The sequence below is a fragment of the Equus przewalskii genome, chromosome 19 (genome assembly GCF_037783145.1).
Source record: "Equus przewalskii isolate Varuska chromosome 19, EquPr2, whole genome shotgun sequence".
Taxonomy (NCBI): Eukaryota; Metazoa; Chordata; class Mammalia; order Perissodactyla; family Equidae; genus Equus; species Equus przewalskii.
The window spans coordinates 36,173,903-36,190,683 of record NC_091849.1 but is presented as its reverse complement, the minus strand read 5'-3'; the positions used below and the strand labels follow the sequence as shown (position 1 = coordinate 36,190,683).

General features: G+C 35.4%; 1 protein-coding gene across 1 annotated transcript in view; it reads left to right on the top strand.

Moving 5' to 3' along the window:
- The window catches only part of SRPK1 (SRSF protein kinase 1), an 89,455-nt gene that overhangs the window by 50,868 nt on the left and 21,806 nt on the right, over nucleotides 1–16,781 (top strand). Inside the window, 6 exon segments of the mRNA XM_070585988.1 lie at nucleotides 3,796–3,914; nucleotides 4,867–4,975; nucleotides 5,901–5,988; nucleotides 7,093–7,180; nucleotides 14,561–14,667; nucleotides 15,550–15,715. Coding sequence (XP_070442089.1) covers nucleotides 3,796–3,914; nucleotides 4,867–4,975; nucleotides 5,901–5,988; nucleotides 7,093–7,180; nucleotides 14,561–14,667; nucleotides 15,550–15,715 — 677 coding nt within the window.

Here is a 16,781-nt window from a genome sequence, read left to right as displayed (position 1 = left end):
GAAAGCTCTTAAGTAACATATTCCTTATGATGATTATGAATATATAATATTGCCCACAAAAGACTTAGTAAATTTTTGTTTGGTACTTAGGTTTTACTATTTATTTGGTTGATTAGTGATTGGGGTGAAGGATGGTTAGGAATGAGGATTATACCAGAAATGGAATCAGAGTTGAAAGGATCCTTGGAAATAAGGGAAAACTCTTAGACTAGTTTGGCTTTTATTATCTCTCTGTTCACACTCCAGGGTTTCTGTGTCAAGTTTAGCTTGGAAATATAAGAAGAGCAAAACTGTCGAGCTTTTCCGCTGCTTCTGCCTTATCCTCAGACTTTTGCCTTGGCTCCATTCTGTACCCTAGCCAAGTATATTCCTATTTCTAATATTACTGGTGTTTTGATCAGGTTATAAATTATTTGACTTCTTTGAAAGCATACTGCTATTAAAATTTGATCTGTCCATTTCAGTTTATATTAAAGATTTTGTAGATATACTGTGTTAAATTTGATATGCTTTGAGAGTTTTAAAGTGCTGGCATAATTTTTTTCTTCTGCACATGAATAGCAAATAATTGAAACATATGAAATAAATATGAAGAGTCTAAAAGCAGAGACTGAAACTGTTTTAGAACTCTCCTTTTATGTTCAAGGAAGAATAGTTTTTAGTTCCTCATGTTAATAAGCTGAAATTTCTTTCTGTAGCATCTCTTCAAATTTTTTATACTGTTTTCTTTTAACATCCATCAATCAAAATTGCAGTGATTCTGAATTCTTTAAACATGTCATCATCTTATCATCCTCAGTATCTAATGGTAACTGTCTCTCTGTCCTCAAAATTTCTCTTTTCATTTTTGGTTTTTGTCTTTTTCTGACAGAGGCGTTTTTACAGTTGTCTGATGATCCTTGATGGACATCGAGTGTTAAAAGTATGGCATTAATAAAACATGGGCAGTTTGAGAAAGCCAAGACAGTGTAAAGATCAGAAGGAAACTTAAAATTATAAATCGTATCCTTAAGATAAAAGAAGACAGTACATCATTGAGAAACAATGCGGGAGTCTGTAAAAAAGTAATGTTCAAGAGCAAAAAAAGGGGGCCAGCTCCGTGGCCGAGTGGTTAAGTTCATGCACTCCGCTGTGGCGGCCCAGGGTTGGGATCCTGGGCGCGGACATGGCACTGCTCGTCAGCCCACATTGAGGCGCCGTCCCACATCCCACAACTAGAAGGACCTGCAACTAATTGGCAACAGTTGTTAGCCCAGGTGCCAATCTTTGAAAAAAAAAAAGCAAAAAAAAGTAGGGAATTAAGAATAAGAAAGAAATTTAAAAGACAACACAAGTAGGAAGATAAATTAAAAAAAAAAAACTAAAGCGATAGAAAACAAGAGGAAATATAAGAAAATTAATGAAGGTGGTGGGCCAGAAGGTCCAGTATCTGAAAAAAAAATAGTTTCAGAGAGAGTAGACAAAATGAAGGGGATTCAATTTTCAGTGAAATACTACAGGAAATTTTCTCAGAACTGAATTTATCTCCAGTTTGCAAGTACAAAGAAAGTACTCAGGGAGATGTATTTTTTAAAAGCCATTCAGGAAATTTCAGAACATGAGGATTAAAGGGAAGATTTTACAAAACAGAAAAAACCTCCACCTCCCAAGGAGCAAAACAAGCCCTATTTCAAGACTCAGAAATCAGAAGGCATTGGTTGGACTTGTCAGCAGCCCCACTGAAGGCTAGAAGGCAGCAGAGCAACGAAAATGAAGGAGCAGATGAAGCGAGGGCAAGACGGGCACTGGGCAGACAGGCCAACACAGAGGGGGACAGCTGAGCCCTGAAGACAGTCTGTATATTTAAAATTAATCTTAAATATAAACTAAGTGTATTTTTTAAATGCAATTTAAAAGTTAAAGAGTAGGATTCTTTTCTTTAGGTAATCTATTTCCCCATTGATTTAGAGTAAGAAGAGGTTTTCTTCTGTACCATGTCAGAGTGGGGACTTGTGTTTCACAACTTGCAATTTATAATTCAGTCTTGAATCCTTTAACTGTGAATGATACTTAATAATGTTCAGTTTTATGACCAAACACAACTCTTCAAAAATAGATTTGCTTCCAAAAATGTTTCAAATCTTTAAAAAATAAATTTTTTTAACATTGCTACTCCCGTGATATTTGTGGACTGCTAATGTTTCAGCATTTTTATGCCTGGTTTTCACTACCTATATTTTGCTGCTTTTCAGAAATTTCACAATTGTAGTTCTTCTTACAATCAAATTATAATTTTAATTGTAAAAGGCAACAGGTCTGACATCAGAGAATTTGTTTTAGAAATCCATCTTAATCTTAAATTTGGGGATATTCATTCAGACTCATTATTTCCATTTAGGAAAGTGAGCCCAAGTAGTTCCTTACTAAATAAGTAAGACATGTCTTTCAGAGTTGTTTTCACTAAGAATGAACACATTTAATCATGCAGTTTTATAGCTACTTTTGTATTCCCTGCGGGACAAAAAAGTGCTAAGAATTGAGGCAGGTTGTAATGGCCACCGAAAAATCTAAATCTGAATCATTAGTCTGTGTTTGCGTAGGTATTTCTTTGTCTCAACAACCATGTAACTGGTTTGCTATTAAAATTTTTCTGTTAATTCGAATCTCTTGGGAAAATAATCCGATGAAACAGGTTGATGAAAAGATAAATGAAATATTGAAAAATGGGATTAAAATTCCTTTTCCTACAACTGCTGAAAGGAATGCTGTGTACCATGCTTCTTTGGTTGAAGTCTCATGAAGCAGGCAGCTAATGAGTGTCAGAGCCTGAATGCAAATCCAGGCCTTTCCGCCTCCTGAACTTCTGAGTGCACAAAAATTTCGATAGAACTAATTGATGGCATGTGGAGAAAAGAATCAATAAAAAACTTTTCATGCATTATAAAGATGAGATATCATTTTAACTCACATAAGCTAAGTTTTCTGAACTTGGTAATACTTAAATACTGGAAGCCCATTATGTGGCTGGAGATGTAACTCAGTACAACCCTTTTAGAAGAGTCATACTACATGATAATCCTAAAAACTTCATGGCCACAGAGTGGAAGGAAATAATCCAAAATGTTAACTTGTTCAGAGTGGAGGTGTTTTCAAACAGCATGAGTATTTTCCAAATTTTCTACATTTAACATATTATTTTTATAAATAGGGAGAATGTTTCTATCCTTACCTGGTAGTTTAACTTTAGAGAAATAATTCTAAATACAGAATAAAGATTATCCAAAAATACTCAACGGTTTTATTAGTAGTAGTGAAAAATTAGAAACAAGTTAAATGTCCAGCTGAGCAGAATGTGCCAAAGTAAAAGGTAGTACTTCTCAGGAAGACATGTAACATTGAAGAGATTACACAGGGATGAGGAAAAAGTTTGCAATATACTGAGAAAGGCAGGATACAAATTTATTTATATAGTATATGATTACAGATATATATTTTTATGAAAATACTGGAAGAAATTCTAATAGTTTTATCAGCAATTATGTTTGGATATTGAGATTGAAGTAATTTTTTTCCCTTTGTACTTTATATATTTTCCAGATTTTATTTAGGCATGTACTGACTTTTTAAAAAGTAGTATTTTCCTAACGAGGTAAAATGATAGCTAATTTTTTCTTAAGCTGCTAATAGATAATACTCTGTTTATATTATCTGTTAAGTATGTGTGTTGGGGGGGGGGAACATTTTGATAGTGACATTTTCTTAAAGTCCTATTTTCTTCTGTCCATATGAAATGAACATGTTTGTATTGTTTCTTAGATCTGAAACTCAGCACCGAGGTTCCGCACCCCACTCTGAGAGTGATCTACCAGAGCAGGAAGAGGAGATTCTGGGATCTGATGATGATGAGCAGGAAGATCCCAATGATTATTGTAAAGGTAAGGCTTTCTGTAAGGAAATAGTAAGTGAGCCAAGATTTCACTTAGGAAGTGTACACTTAGCAAGTGTAAACAGTTTTGATGTATTCTGCTTATTGCATTCTTTTCTCCAAGTATAGGAAGTAGTATTTCCTCTTAATTTGACTTAATTTATTAAAGCTTTGTTTTATTCAATCTGATTTTACCCTTTTTTCTTCTTAAAAACGATAGTGCATATTTACCTTAGAAAATTTCAGAAATATATTAAACAAAAAGAAAATAAAAGCCATCTGTAATGCTATCACCCAGGAGTAAGCCATGATGAGATTTGGTATGTAGACTTTTGAAAACTGCCTTTTCGTTACTTTTTTCTCATAGTTATGCTTGCCAAGATAAATTAAACTGGAATTATAGATACTTAAAGATGCTCTTCTTATTCTCAACAGGCAAAGATAGGTGTTAAAATACCTTGAATTCCTGCCACTGTTGGCAGCCTTTTCAGGCCTTCCTGGTTTTTGTTTCATTTTGTTGTGTTTTAGAGAAGCAAATGCTCTGTTTTCTTTTTTTTTAAGTTAAACAAATGGAATTCATTAATCTTCTTCCTAAAAAACATCCTGAGACTGCAGCTATAAGCAGATTTAGATGTTTACATCTATTGGATTATTGAAAAGGGCAAGACTATTGTGATACATAACCTTAATTTTGTTTCAGCATGACATTTTTAAGTAACTATTGGTTCTGTAAAACATCACTTGTTCACTCTGTATCATTAATCCTATTCTCTAAGATTTTTTTTTGTAACATGAGTTCAATAATGCTATGTGGCTGACTTGACTTAGTTTTCTTCTGTTGAATCAATTGTATAGAGATACCATTTTTATTTGATAGAAGGTTTATAGATGTTGAAAAATGGGATGTGAGATACCTTTTCTTACTACTTAAATGACTGTTTCCCTCCTGTTGTTTCTTCTAGGTGGTTATCATCTTGTGAAAATTGGAGATCTGTTCAATGGGAGATATCATGTTATCCGAAAGTTGGGCTGGGGACACTTTTCAACAGTGTGGTTATCATGGGACATCCAGTAAGTTTTAGTGCGCCTGCAAAAGAATTAGTTAAGTGGTGCCTAAATGTTTTTTCTGATTTTCCAGAGATTATCTGGCCTTTAGTCTAGCTCCAGACTGATTTCTTGATCAGAATTTTGTTGTTGATAATGTTTATGTTTTCGGGCAAATGACTTTCCTCTGGTGAAGAAGCACCTTAGAGAAAAAGATTGGTTAAATTAGTGTTAGTAAGGTGCTCAAACTCCCAAATTGAAAGCATTACAAGAAAGTATGGTGTTAAATTCATAGTTTTTCTCACTGGAGTAGGGTTAAATTTTTAGATGATGTCTTAGACCAACCTATGTGAGATTATTTTCTTATATTTTGTTTTGATAACAGATTTGCTCAGCCATACAGTCTAAAAGTTTTCTCTACATAAAAATCCTAGGCAATTAACATTGACTGTTTACCTAAAAGTGTACAGTCTGTCTTTGGTGGGATTGTATTTGCTGTCTATGAACTTTATTTTGTATCAGTTTGTTTTCACCCAAGTATTTCTTTTGGCTTCTTAGGAAAGTATTATAGCTTTTAGCGTTTTAGCTTTTGCCATACAGATATACAGGATACTTCTGATTTGGTGGAGAGTTTTCCCCCTTATTTGTCCCCATTCATGGTTTTACGTGGATTCGGGAAGATATTCAGAAGGTAGATTTTTAACTTAGAGAAAATGTTTGGTGACTGACATTACCTGATAACAGATTTTCTTCTTTCTGTAAATTAAACCTGGCCAGTTAGTGCCATTAATAGGTACAAGTGATCCCAAGGAAGTAGCCTATGTTTGAGTATAGGGAAATAGGAAATCAATATTTGTACTTCTGTCACTGTTTCCCAGTCATAGCTAAATCTTAGCTTCCTATAAAGTAAAGCTAGGACATTTAGTCTTAATTGCCTGTGTTTGTTTCTTAGGGGGAAGAAATTTGTGGCAATGAAAGTAGTTAAAAGTGCTGAACATTATACTGAAACAGCACTAGATGAAATCCGGTTGCTGAAATCAGTGAGTATTAGATCATATGTCTGAACTGCAAAGCATTATAAATCAATAAAATTTTGTTGAATTAAGACATAGCAAGTGTAGACTCCTTAGCATGGCTTATATTTACTATAAAGTTCCAACATCCTTAAAGAGGTAGAAGACAAAGACAGTATTTACACATTCTGTGCATGTGGTAGGGAACTTGTGGGATATGCTGTGATGCGAATTCTCCCTGCATACACACTGAAAAAAACTTGCAAATAATCAAAAATGTTTATTGAGCATGTTTTATGTACCAGATAGCACAAAGAATGGGGTTTTTTTCCTGCTATGCTTAAAGGGAAAGTTGTATGAATAAATAATATAACATCTATTTTATGTTTTAAAATGTTATTAAAATATATAATTAAAAAATAAACACTGTATTTATTCATTCCATTTATACCTGGAAACTAGGTAGATTTTATCAAAAACTTGTTTTCAGGTTTTTATAAATTAGAAAGATGTCAGTGTAGTAAAAATTGCTTAAACAGAGTTAGAAAACTGAGCTTTTAAGACCAGCTCTATCCCAATATATCCTCTAACTCATCGTTTTATTTCTTCTGAGCCTTAGATTTTTCATCTGTGAAGTGAATATGTTAGACCAGGAGGGCTCTAAGGCAGTACTCTTTCAAAGTGCCAGTCTGTGACAAGATAAGGAGCTCGTGCCCAAAAGTAAATCAATGCACCGCTTCCTCCACTGAGAAAGTTTTTCTATGAAAAAAAATGTCAGCTGAATAAACAATGTGGTTAGTGCTGTAGTTGATTTGCATCCTGCAAAAGTTCCTTAGTCCCTCATGGCCTGGTAACCAGCAGTTAATTTGGGAGTCACAGTTTGAGTAGCAAAAATGGTCAAATTAGAACAATGGTCTTTGTTGGTTGTATTTCCTTTTGTAAGCTGCTTATTTAAGTTCTTTGCCTCTTTGAGCTATTAAAATTTTAGTATGTTTTTCTCACGGATCTGTATGGGCTCTTTCTTGGAGTGATTAATCCTTTGTTATATTTGCTGCAGGTATTCCCTCCTCCAATCTTTGACTTATCTCTATGCTTTCCCTTTTGCTAAATACTGTCTCTTCCCCACTATAGGTTCGCAATTCTGACCCTAATGATCCAAATAGAGAAATGGTTGTTCAACTACTAGATGACTTTAAAATATCAGGAGTTAATGGAACACGTATCCTTTTAAGAGTCTGTTCAACAGTAAATCATGAAATAACTTTATCCCAAAAAGCGAACCAGACTGGTGCAGATAGCATTGGTCTCTTTTCTCAAGGCAGACTATAATCAAGTTACTTTCTTTTATTGTAAACTTGTGAACACAGATGTGAATCATGTCTCTCTTGGTATGTTGTGATTTTTCAGGATATTCTTTTCGGCTTTTTCTCCTTTTCGGGCAACTTAAACCAAAATCAGTGGGAAACTTTTTTAGAAGATAGCCTTGTATTACTAAGTAAAGGTTTTATGATTTTTATCAGTTAGCCCAGAAATTTTAATGGAAGTAATTTTTCATGATAAATACTGGGTAAACAAGAATTTAATGCCTTTTAGTATCTACCAGGCCTCAACATTGAAGAAGCTGTGCGTGTGAGTTATGCTTAGAATCTAAGAAGGTATGATTGTTCACATCCTATCGTAATGAAAAAACTGACTTGTTTTATGTTTTTATGTAGAATTTTAGAATTGGAAGGAACTTTAGCTGATTTTTTTGGTAAGTTAATATCAGAGTGACATGCAGTAAGCTAATTGAAAGGTTGTTGCAACAACTATGCTTATAAAGGCCTATCAGATTTTTCAGAGAAAAAGATGAAGTAGAATCTCACTCAGATTGGAGAGTCTAAAACTGCCCATCCATAAACTCTGTAAAAATGTGTAAGGAGAGACACTTCCTGTGTCATTCTGCTTTCCCTGCATGTTTAGCTTCTCTTAACGCCCATTCTTAATTGCCAGCGATGGTCTTTTTCTAAGGAGGCAGGCTGCATATGGCTCTGTAGTATCATGTGGACTGTGGTTAGGGATTTGAACAGAGAAGCAAGAAGAGAGGATGCGAAAGAGAGAACAGGTGGTAACATGCAAAGAGTTTATCTATCATTCTGAAGTTAGTTGTGAGTTATTTCCTTAGAGAAGTACAAATCACATATCCCCAAGCTCTAAGGAAAACTGCTGCAGGAATCATCCCATTTTCAAACAGCATCTTGTGTCTATTGTGGTCACTTTGTACATGGCTTACTGTGTGTGTATCTGCATGTGTTTTCAAAGTAGTAAGAAAAAGGCTGACCAAGAAATAAAAACATACACAAGATGTCATGATGTCCATTAGATTCTGTTTGCCTGTTATTTAATCTTTTAATGTTTGTCATTGTGCCACATTTCTTTACTAATTTGGGAAGGTTACAAATAAAACTATGGAAATATTCTAAATAGTCTCCTCAGTAATGCTGAATACCTTTATTTGACCCTAAGCAAGAAGACTTTTTTTTTTTTAGCTATTGAACTATCTTAGTAGATTTGAATTTCAAGTTCCAAGGTACTTTCCAAACATTAACCAGGTGGTTTCTCTGTAGTTTCTAGCCACTGAGTCCCTATTTCATTCATTTCTCCCTTTGTCCTTAGCCATTTCTTTCTGCCCTTCCTCCTGCTTGTCTCCCAGCTCCCTTGGCTACTGCATTATTTGCTGTTACTAAAGATTGAAAAGGATAAAACTCAGAGCGCTGAGTTAAGGGTTAATGGTTATATTACTCTCCTGCCCCTCGTCTCTTTTCACAACACAGGCATACCTGCATGGAGTTGTTTATCTGTATTTTTCTTTCTGTCTTAGCATACTGCTTTTTGTCTGGGGCGCTGTCCTTTCTCGTGTTGAAATATAAAGGACCCTGAACTAGAAAGTTAGTTGTTCTGTAGACGTGAATATAAATGGTTCATTGTAGTTCCATGTGTGGTGAGCAGAGAGGGGTGATTCAGAAGGGACAGCTGGTCTTTTTATAGTATTGATGTTAGCCATTAAGTGTCAGTGGCCACCTATGTGACCTGTTATGTCTTTAGGATACTTTTCTTTTCTTTTTTTTCTTTTTTTTTTTTTAAAGATTTTATTTTTTTCCTTTTTCTCCCCAAAGCCCCCCGGTACATAGTTGTATATTCTTCGTTGTGGGTCCTTCTAGTTGTGGCATGTGGGACGCTGCCTCAGCGTGGTTTGATGAGCAGTGCCATGTCCGCGCCCAGGATTCGAACCAACGAAACACTGGGTCGCTGGCAGCGGAGCGCGCGGACTAAACCACTCGGCCACGGGGCCAGCCCCTAGGATACTTTTCTAGTATGTATTTTTTCCTCTTTTGCTTGCTCCTCTTAGAATGCACTCTAAATACGGCTCTTACTTAGTTTTTAGCCCCTTGTTATTTTCTTTACACCGTCTGTCCAAGAAATTTTTTTTCCTGTATCCTTTGACATTTTATCCAATTCTTTTTGTTTTTTAAGCTACTAACTGCTTGGTTATTTTTATATTACTGCTTATAAATTAAAACATTGCTGTCAAATTATAATGCTTCTCTCAAGAAATAAAAGTTAAGATTGAAGCTAGGAACATAAGAGAATAACTTAAAAATTCAGTTTTCTATTTTTTTTTTAAGCAATCTGCATTTTAAAAAATCCTATTTTGGTATATTTTCATATATGCATATAATAGTTTAATGAATCACCACAGATCCATTACCCCTTTCAGGAGTTATTACCTCATAGCCAATCTTGTTTTATCTATACCTCCTGATAATTTTGTGGTCAATCTTAGATGTATTATTTCATCTGTAAGTATTTTAAAGTGTGTCTCCAAAAGACCAAGGACTCTTAAAATATAACCTCAACACAGTTATTATACCTTGAAAAGTTGGAGCCAATTTCTGAGTTACTCAGTATCTAGTCAGTATTTCAGTCTCTCCAAATGTCTCATACTTTTTTTCTTTTAGTGTTTTTTTTTGTTTGTTTGTTTGTTTTTTATTGAGTCAGGATCCACATAAGGTCTTTGACAGTTTCTCTTTTATTTGGCACATCAAGATGTTCCAGGCTCATCTTGTACATTTCCTGGGCTGAACTTGGAATCAGCCATTTCTCCAAGAAGCCCTAATTCCTTTTAGTGGGAAATGGAGAACAGAATCTAAGCACTATGAGTACACTTTGCTACTGGGTTGGTTTATTGCCATTACTTTCATGATTTGTTGATCCATTGCAGAGCAGATCACCTTCATTTCCTTGCTCCCCTCTCTTTTTTTGGGTGACTTGAAGTTGTCCCTGCAGCTGACTCTTGTGGATGAATGGGGTGGTTTGTTTGTTTGGATTGTTTTTTTTCTCTGTGTGTTTTATTTTGGATAGTTTCTACTGCTGTACCTTCAAGTTCACTAATCTTTTTATTCTGCAGTGCCTAATCTGCCATTTATCCCATCCAGAGTATTTTTCATCTCTCACATTGCATTCTTCATCTCAGAAGTTCAATTTCAGTCTCTCTTTTTTTTAGTATATTCTGTCTCTCTACTTTTCAACATGTGGAATACAGCTATAACTATTTAATTTCCTTGTCTACTAATTCTGCCATCTGTGTCAATTCTGGATCAGTTTTGAATGATTCTAATTTTCAGATACATTTTCCTGTATCTTTGCTGCCTGGCAATTTTTGATTGAGACATTGTGGTTTTTACCTTGGCTGGGTATTTTATGTTTTTATAAATCTTCTTGAGCTTTGTTCTGGGATGCAGTTATGTTACTTGGGAAGAGTTTGATCCTTTTCAGATTTTACTTTTTTACTTTATGATTTGTTAGATGGATCCAGAGCAGTGTTCAGTCTAGGGCTAATCGCTTCCTCTACTGAGACGAGACTTCGTGAATATCTACCCAGTGCCAGGCCCATGACTATAAATTTTTCTAGTCTTTTTTTTTTTAATTGAGATATAATTGACATATACCATTGTATTAGTTTTGGGTGGGCAACATAATGATTTGATATATGTTTACATTGCAAAATGATTACCACAGTAAATTTAGTTAACATTCATCACTACCCATAGTTAAAATTTTTTTCTTGTGATGAGAACTTTTGAGATCTTCTCTCTTAGCAACTTTCAAATATACAACATAGTATTGTTAATTCTAGTCACCATGCTGTATACTGTATCCCCAGGACTTATTCATCTTATCACTGGAAGTTTGTACCTTTTGATTCACCCATTTCCCGCACCCCCCACCACTGGCAGCCACCAATCTATTCTCTGTATCTATGAGTTTGTGGGGATTTTTTTCCCCCAGATTCCACATATAAATGATATACAGTATTTGTCTTTCTCTCTCTGACTTATTTCACTTAGCATATTAATGCCCTCAAGATATATCCATATTGTCGCAAATGGCAAGGTTTCCTTCTTTTTTTATGACTGAGTAATATTCCATTATATATATATATACACACTCCACATCTTTATCCATTCATCCATTAACAGACACTTAGGTTGTTTCCATGTCTTGGCTGTTGTGAATAGTGCTGCAGTGAACATGGGGTTGCAGGTATCTTTTGGAGTTAGTGATTTCATTTCCTTCAGATAAATATGCTGAAGTGGAATTGCTGAATCATATGGTAGTTCTATTTTTAGTCTTTTGAGGAACCTTCATCCTGTTTTCCATAGTGGCTGCACCAATTTACATTCCCACCAACAGTACACAAGGATTCCCTTTTCTCCACATCCTCTCCAACATTTGTTGTTTCTTGTCTCTTTGATGAGAGCCCTTCTAAGAGATGTGAGGTGATATCTCATTGTGGTTTTAATTTGCATTTCCCTGATGATTAGAGATGTTGAGCACCTTTTCATGTACCTGTTGGCCATCTGTATGTCTTCTTTGGAAAAATGTCAGTTCAGATCTGCTGCTCATTTTTTAATTGGATTGCTTTTTTTCTATTGAGATGTACACGTTCTTTATATATTTTGAGTATTAACTCCTTATCAGATGGTTTGCAAAAATTTTCTCCCATTCTGTAGGTTACCTTTTCATTTTCTTGATGATTTCCTTTGCTGTGCAGAAGATTTTTAGTTTGATGTAGTCCCACTTGTTCTTTTTCTTTTGTTACCATTGCTTTTAGTGTCAAATCCAAAAAATCATTGCCAAAACCAATGTCAAGGAGCTTACCATCTATGTTTTCTTTTAGAGGTTTTAAGGTTTCAGATCTTACATTCAAGTTATTAGTCCATTCTGAGTTGATGTTTTGGATATAGTGTAAGATAGTGGTCCAGTTTCTTTCTTTTGCTTGTGGCTCTTCAGTTTTTCCAACACCATTTGTTGAAGAGACCGTCCTTTCTCCATTGTGTATTCTTGGTTTCTTTGTCATAAATTAATTGACCATATATGTGTGGGTTTATTTCTGGCCCATGACTATGACTTAATTTTTTTAATCTTTTTGATGAGAACATTTAAAGACATTGAGGAGGCTGTGAGAACACCAGGTACTGTTCCCTCTAATCTTTTCAGATGCTATATCCCCCTCAGCTGCTGGTGATTTCCTCATATACTATGCTGATTGATACTTTACTGACTACTTGAGGGGGTCCCTCTGCAGATCTCTAGGGTGCTTTTTGTCTGCAGCTTCCTCCTCTCTGGTACCTTGTTCTATGAATTATAGCTGCCTTGATCTCCCAAGACTCTCACCTCTGTCTGTTTAACTCAGGAGTCTGCCTGGAAAGCCTCAAGGCAGTAAGATGGCGCAATTGTAGGGTTCAGCTCACTTGTTTCCCTTCGCTCAGGAATCACTGCCTTCATTGCCTGATGTCCAGGGTCTTTACATCTGTTGTTTTGTGTATTTTGTCTGCTTTTACTGTCGTTTCAATCAAGAGGGTAAATCCAGCCCCTGTTACTCCATCTTAGGTAAAGTAGAAGTTCCTAGCTGTATGTTTTAACTCTAAGAAATTACCACCCAATTTTCCAAAGTGGTTGTAGGGGTTTACACTTGTCCTAGCATAATGTGAGAGTTCTGATTGCTCCACATCCTCACTTATGTTTGGTCACATTAATCTTTCTATTTTAGTCATGTTAGTGAGTTTGAAATGGTATCTTCTAGTGTTGATTCATGTCTCTTTACTTTAATCTTCTTTAGCTTAGAACAATTCCTTTCATAGCGGTGACATTTTTTTTTTTTTTTAAGAATCTGGGCCAGTTGTTTTGTCCCTTAATTTAGATTTGTCTGATTGTTTCCTCACGATTAAATTCAGTTAATCATTTTTGTCAAGTTTGCTACATGGATGATGTTTTGTTCTTCTCACTGTATTGCTTCAGAGGGCACATGACATGAATTTGTGCTTATCATTGGTAGTGATGTCTTCTAGATTTCCCTGTTTTAAAGTACATGTTTCTTTTTATACTTAATAAGCAGTCTGTGGGGTGATATTGTGACAGCATGACCATTCTTTTTCCCAACAGTCTTTCGCTCAGTGGTTTTAGTATTCATTGATTCTTACCTGAATCTGTTATTCCTGTAGTGATTGCAAAATGGTGATTTTCTATTTCTGTCATACTTAGTATGTTTATTACTTGACTTTCTTTCTGGAGAAGACATTTCCCTCCCCTCAGCACACACTTATTTTAGTATCCGTTCGGACTCATTCTATTTTTACTTTATAAGTTAATTCATAACTTCACTCTTTAAAGTGTTCTCAGCTTTGGCCGATGGCATCTTCTTCAGGCTAGTTCCTTTTTCCTCCTGACGTGTTCCCTTACTGTTGGCACAGCAAGGTGTTCCAGGTTCGCCCTGGATTTGGCTAGTTCTTCAAGGAGCCCAGGTTTTCTTGTAGTGGAGAATCTTATTTAAAACAAAAGCCTTAGTACTAGCTCATTGTTACATATGTGCGTCTTGACTTTCCAATTTGTATAGAAGCTTCTAGAAGTGGATGATACCAACATTTTACTACTAAAATGGCTGCAGTGCCCCACACACTACTAGGCTCAAAGAGTATTTTAATCCTGCTGTGTGGTGTGATTGGGATGTTCGTACATAAGGAGACCACGTGGTGGCACTAGAATCAAGGTTAGTTTTATAAACTACAGAGCATGAATCAAGTCAGTTTTCTATTTTTAAAAATGTTGGATTTGCATTTTTCAGGTTAAGTTTTGGTATAGTGCCTTCTATGGTTGAAGTGGAATTATTTTCTTTTGCTTTAAGACTGTGAGAGTAGGATTTGTTACCCCCATGTTACTTTTGACATCAGGGAAGAGTCTAATCAGCAGCTAAACACTAGTGCTTTCACCAATTGCGTGTACGTGTGTCCCATTTCCTTTTACCACTGTTTGAATATGCATAGTGTTACCAATAAACCAGCCCCCCAGAATTTTCCATTTCTTAGATATTTTCAGTTACTAAAGCATTACTTAACCTTTAGAATTTTAGAATATTGACAGCTAGATATTTTTTTAGTCGAGCTCTATAACTTTTTATGCTGAAAGAATAATACAATAACAACTTCATTGGGGTAGCACACTTCTGGTCTTGTCCCTTTCTTCTCTTGTGGCTCCCTTTTCTTCCTTAATGAACTCCTAGATATCTGCATGGTGTTTGAAGTTTTGGGGCATCATCTGCTCAAGTGGATCATCAAGTCCAATTATCAAGGGCTCCCGCTGCCTTGTGTCAAAAAAATCATTCAGCAAGTATGTATTAGTATGTATCTTAGTATTTTCTATGTGGTGATTTTTTATACTAAGTGTCAGGAGTTTGCTATTTCCAATAGAATTTTTATTTAAAAACTAGGTTTTTCTAATTGATAAAATCGTTTTATTCAGCCCCTAGGGATTATTGTGTTTATTCTGTCTTTAAATGTTTTAGCATTACCATTTTTCCTCAGGTTCATCTCCTATAATAATTATTAGAGGGGAAGCTGTGTGCAGTACCCGATTTCGGAAATTTGGAGCCCTTATCCAAAAGTTCTGGTTGCAAATATTGATGATATATTAATAGATAATTGTTATGTCAAATTGTTACCATCTCTTTATATAACGTTTTCCATGGGCATTTTCATATTCAGTATATGAATAATAACTTTCAATATACAGTAAAGACGCTTACTATCAGGAAAATAATAATACTTCAAAGGGCAAATAATTTGTTTGGATAATGTGTTTTGGTGTAAAGAGCTCCAAACTAGGAAGTGAGAGACCTCAGTTCTTCATCAGCAAGAAAATTTGAATGAAAAGATTTCTAAGTCTCTTTCATCACCTCCATTTCAACGCTTAAAGGGCATGTTGACCATTTACTCTCAGTCTTTATAATGTATTTAAAGAATTTCTCCAAATAGAATTAGCTTTGTAAAGCTTGGAAGAAATTTGTATTGTAAATAAACTCTTGCCTTTGTTTATAGTTTATAATTAATCTTTCTGGGGAAGTTTCTTTGTGCTTAAAAAAAAAAAGTGTTTTATTCTCTGTAGAAAACTACTATATCGTTTTTATTTTTAAAAATGTTGTATTGTGATTTCTTCCTTTTCCAGAAAGACTTGTATTCTGTTTGCCCAGTCTACCGCTCTGTTCTCATTCAGGTGTTACAGGGTCTGGATTATTTACACACCAAGTGCCGTATCATCCACACCGACATTAAACCAGAAAACATCTTGTTGTCAGTGAACGAGCAGTACATCCGAAGGCTGGCTGCAGAAGCCACAGAATGGCAGCGATCTGGAGCTCCTCCACCTTCCGGATCTGCAGGTATATTTTTAGGGGGGACTTTGCTCTCATTAGAAGTTAAGAAAAATTCCAATTTAACAATAAGATACAGTAAGTACTTACATGTTAGAAATAGTCCCAGCCTTCAAAAGACTTTTTATTCTCAGTATTGCTGCTGTATGGGAAGGAGAAGACTGGAGATTGTGTCTTTTAAGTCCAGATATGTTGTATATTATAAAAGCTGATTTATGTTGCTGTTTTAAAATGTTTTCTCTTGTTATTTGATGGCCATTTTTGATGTGTTTATCTCTTACCATGATCATGCACGCTCATTTATGGATCAGTGTTTTGTGCAGGGGCAAGATAACGTTGCTATTGAGAGCTTGGGTTTAAGCACTAGAGTGGACAGATCTGGTTTGAATCCTGGCTTCCTCATTGGCAGGGTGACCTTGGGCGAGTCACATGACTTCGTTTTCCCTCCTTCAGGAGTTATTGAGATTAAATTTCATTTTAAAGCAGTTAGTAGTGTGCCACACAGTATTAAGTGCTCAATAAATGATGGCTACTATGCCCATGACGACTTTTTTTCCATTTGAGGTACAGATTTTGGTTTTAGTAGTTTAATTATATTTAAGGAACTTTCTTGATCCTCAAGTTGAAATATCAGTTATCATATGCTTCCTTTAAAAAGGAAGACTGAAGAAGAGGGAAATGGGGAGTTGTTCAATGGACATAGAGTTTCATTTTTGCAAGTTCTAGAAATGTTACACAACACTGTGAATATAGTTAACACTACTAACCTGTAACATAAGAATGACTAAGAGGGAAATTTTATATTATATGTTTTTTACCACAATTTTAAAAATTGTGTTAAAAAGGAAGGCTGAAGATTCTACTGCCCACCTAAGCTAAACTAATGTCCATAAGATGCTATGTAACAAGTAGAGCTCTTGATGCCACTCTGTTGTTCACAACTGACAAGTGCCAAGGGAAAAGTTAGAGGTGGGAGTCCTGAGTGGAGATGAGGAATTGTTGCCTGTCATTTTCTGTTTTCAGCAGTACATGGCAATGGGATTTTAGCAGCATTAATAGTGGAACCAGAAATAGG